The following is a 4,454-nucleotide window of genomic DNA, read 5'->3' as shown; positions in this document are numbered from 1 at the left end:
AACGCAACGAATTTCACAACTTAACATACACGCGACCTCACGCCGCACGACAGTAAGGTAAGCTCGTTCCTTATTTCAACCATCTCCTATCCTCGGCAACGATGACGAGCGAAGACCAACTCATCTCCCTGCGTCGGAGACGAGGCTATTGTAGCGGCCGATTCACATATTTATCGAATCGACTGGACGAGTACGAGCAATCTGAGAGTCAGCAAAATTCCTTATTAAAGAATTACGAGAAACAACTGACCGAAGTTGCGAGTCAATTCGAAGCGATTCAACTCGAATTAGAAGTATTGGACGAGGAGTAACAAGCGCGCGGCTTCGAAATAAGGGATCAGTACGTCGCGGTAGACACAAGGCTACAAAATCTTCTGAGGAACGCGCAAACAGCTTCGCCGTCGACATCCATAAACCCTCCAACCTGTGCATCATCCGCAAGTTTAAATCCGATATCCATTAAATTACCAGATCTTCGGCTCCCTACCTTTGACGGAAGCTTAGAAAAATGGAACACGTTTTATGATACCTTTTCCTCCACAATCGATAAAAATCCTAGTCTCACTGACATACAGAAATTCCATTACCTGCAGTCCGCCCTGCAAGGAGAAGCAGCCGATTGTTTAAATGCGTTACCCCTTAGTAATGTAAACTACAGTCAGGCTATTGCCGTTCTCAAGGAAAGTTTCGAATGTCCACGATACACAGCTTTTAGTCACTGCATGGCAATAATTGATTATCCAAGGATAACCAAGGAATCTCCAACGGAATTAAGGCGCTTAGTCCACACATTTAAACAACACATATATGCATTGAACAAATTAGGAGAATCCTACCCCGATTCCAGTGCTATGCTCAACAGCCTCATCCTCTCGAAAATAAGTATCATCCTCTCATCCACTAAGTATCCAAAAGCAATGGGAAATGACGCTGCCCAATAACGAGGTGCCTCCGTACATTCATTTACTAAACTTCCTAGAGAGATTAGCACGAAGCTCCAGACCGATCACCACAGTCAGACAAACAAGAGAATCACCGGAACAAACTACTCCTGTCCGTCAACGCGCATCACGAGGGCATGCACTTACGGCGACACAGGTTACTCCAACATGCCCCACCTGTCAAGGACCACACCCCATTTGGAGATGTGACACCTTCAAAACCAAATCCCTTCGCGAACGCATTCGGGAGGTCAAAAGGGCATCACTATGCCTCAACTGCCTCGGGAAAGGGCACACAACGAAGCATTGTTTCGCAGGATCATGTCGCGTATGCGGAGAACGACATCATACAATGCTGCATAGGACAAAACGCCATTCAGGGTCTCGTTCCAGCACGTCCAGCCCGAAATCTTCCCCATCAAATAGCCGATCCACAACACCTTCTTTGCCACCCTACGTATCACCCACTCGTCGCAAAAGGCACACAACAGACCACAGATCGGAAACACCACGAACAGCCGCGTCTCCAAGTCCACCGCCCAGTGACAAACGAACACACAACCAATGACGCCGACGATCGACGACTCCGTTCATGACCGAACATATCAAACCAATAGCATCCGAATTACTGTCCAATGATCTAGTCATCACAGCGCAGATTAATATTTTGAATGATAAACAGCAACCAATCCGTTGTCGAGCGTTGCTCGACACCGGATCCAGTATGAACTTCATTACCGAGGAATTAGCAAAATCGTTAAGGATAAGGCAAAACAAATGTTCGGTCCCGATCGGAGCTCTAGATACCTTGACAACGACCTCTAAGCGACACATCACGGCCACGATCACTTCCACTGACGGTACATACACGCGGACATTAACGTTCCTTATCATTCCAATCATATCAACCTTAATTCCCAGCGAACCCATCGATCGTTCGACACTTGAGATACCAAAAAATCTCAAATTGGCCGATCCACGATTTCATTTACCAGCTCCGATAGATGTACTATTAAGCTCAGGTTCAACACTCGCGTCGATGTGTGTGGGACAAGTCAACCTCACGCAGCCAGACGAGCCTGGACTGCGTCTGCAAAAGACGCGATTCGGATGGGTAATCGGGGGGAGTCCAACTTCCCAAACCGCTACAAACATATTTCACACATCCACGACGACTTTACAAGCAGACCTCGCGCGGTTTTGGGAAATCGATGAAGGACCCTCAATTAAACATATCTCAGAGGCAGATCGACGATGCGAAGAACACTTCCAAGCCCACACCCGACGCACCAGCGAAGGACGATACATCGTCGCTCTACCTTTCAACGATCAGCTTCAGTCACTCGGATCCTCTAAAACGCTGGCGAGTAAACGACTCGCCTCACTCAATCGCCGATTCCAGCACGACAAACGCTTCGAATCAGAATATCGAACGGTAATACAGGAATACCTGGCGTTGGGACACATGACGAAGGTCAATGACAACCACTCCGACGACAACGGATACTATTTACCCCATCATGGCGTGACCAAAGCATAGAGTCAAACCACCAAACTCCGTGTAGTTTTCGACGGATCGGCACCAAGCACTACCGGAACCTCCTTAAACGATACACTTCACACAGGACCCAAGTTACAGGAAGATTTATTTTATATATTAATTAGATTCCGCGCTCATCAATACGCACTCACCGGCGACATCGAGGAAATGTATCGGCAATTCCTCGTACGACCAGAGGATCGGAAATATCAAAGGATATTATGGCGCAGCGCGAGTGGAGAAACAGAAACATATGAGCTTAACACTGTAACGTTCGGTTTATCCGCAGCCCCAACGGCCGTGTTTGGACCCAACTTTTAACCGCAAAATGGAAAGTCGCCCCACTCAAGTGCCAGACCATTCCTCGGCTCGAGCTGAGCGGAGCACTCCTTCTTACGTCCCTGATGTCGCCCTATCACACAAAATACTCGAACTATCTATTGGACCGATTCCACTATCGTCCTCCATTGGCTCAATACATCACCTCACACCCTTAAAACATTCGTCGCTAACAGAGTCTCCGAAATTCAAACAAAAACCAGCATCCGCGATTGGCGCCACGTTCCTACCGACGACAATCCCGCGGACTTAATATCACGCGGCCAAACACCCGAAGAGTTTCTGCGCCCAACCATCTGGCAGCACGGTCCTGCATGGCTCTACCAGTCGGAAGGCTATTGGCCGACATGGGCGCTAACACCGCAAATTGAAGTACCGGAGCAGAAGGGGGCGATTTGTCTGTCCACAAACCCCGCCGATTACTGTTTGTTGCAAAGGTATTCATCCTGGCCCAAGTTGATACGAATCATAGCTCGTTGCCTCCGTTGGAAACAGAAAAGGAACCGAGCGGCACCCCTAACCGTTACTGAATTACGCATAACGCACAATAAACTGATAAAATTGTTGCAAAACATCCATTTCTCCGAGGAAATTCGCACACTCCAAAAAGATCGGAACGCGGCGATAAAGGGTAAGCTCACGCGACTCAATCCGTTCATAGACAAGGAAGGAATATTGCGAGTCGGGGGTCGACTCAGTCATTCGTCGATGACCTTCGCCCAGAAACATCCCATAGTATTACCTAAGTCATCCGTTACAGCACGCATCATAGACCACAAGCACAAGATCCACATGCATTCCGGAACGCAGGCTACGTTATACGCAGTAAGACAAAGATACTGGCCCGTTGACGGTCGAAGTCAAGTATGGCGGGCGATCAAAGGCTGCGTCCGCTGCTGCCGCGCTCAACCACCGCCGGTAGAATACGTGATGGGTAATCTGCCGGAGGCGCGAGTAACGGAATCTCGCCCATTTACAAACGTCGGCGTCGATTACTGCGGGCCGTTCCACACCAAGGAAAAACGAGATCGTAACCGTCGTCAGATAAAAGTATACGTAGCCATTTTCGTATGCCTAGCAATTAAAGCGGTACACATCGAGCTCGTTGACGATCTCACTAGCGAAGCCTTCATCGCCGCTCTTCGCAGATTTATCGCTCGACGAGGCTATTGCTCCACCATCCATTCTGATAACGGCACCAACTTCAGAGGAGCAAGCAACGAATTACGAGAGCTTCACGATTTATTACAATCGGACGATCACAAGGAAAAAGTAACCGCATTTTTAGCCGACAAACAAATCGAATGGCGCTTCATTCCCCCTCATTCGCCGCATTTCGGTGGGCTATGGGAAGCAGCGGTGAAGTCATTTAAACGCCACCTCAGGCGTGTAGCCGGCAACGAGTTACTCACCTCTGAACAATTGAATACTCTTATCATAGAAATAGAAGCAGTCCTCAATTCCCGCCCGCTAACTCCTATCTCCACCGATCCAAATGATCTCCTAGTCCTCACTCCCGGACATTTTCTCATTGGCGATTCACTAATGTGCTTACGTGATCGAGATTTCAGAGACATTCCATCGAACCGACTCTCCAGATGGCAGCATATCCAACAGCTTAAACAGCATTTTTG

General features: G+C 48.4%; 1 protein-coding gene across 1 annotated transcript; it reads left to right on the top strand.

Moving 5' to 3' along the window:
* Window positions 1-1,533: 1,533 nt before the first annotated feature.
* On the top strand, window positions 1,534-4,179 carry LOC117241539 (the record flags this gene model as incomplete). The annotated part of the gene is made up of 2 exons (XM_033507427.1): window positions 1,534-1,801; window positions 3,482-4,179. Coding segments are annotated over exons 1-2 (966 nt in total), but the record flags the coding sequence as incomplete, so codon positions are not given.
* Between the last annotated feature and the right edge of the window lie 275 nt (window positions 4,180-4,454).

The sequence above is a fragment of the Bombus vosnesenskii genome, unplaced genomic scaffold, assembly GCF_011952255.1.
Source record: "Bombus vosnesenskii isolate JDL3184/JDL3185 unplaced genomic scaffold, Bvos_JDL3184-5_v1.1 scf7180000016082, whole genome shotgun sequence".
In the NCBI taxonomy this organism is placed as follows: Eukaryota; Metazoa; Arthropoda; class Insecta; order Hymenoptera; family Apidae; genus Bombus; species Bombus vosnesenskii.
Note: the sequence above shows the minus strand (reverse complement) of the source record. Positions and strands in the feature narration are given on the sequence as shown.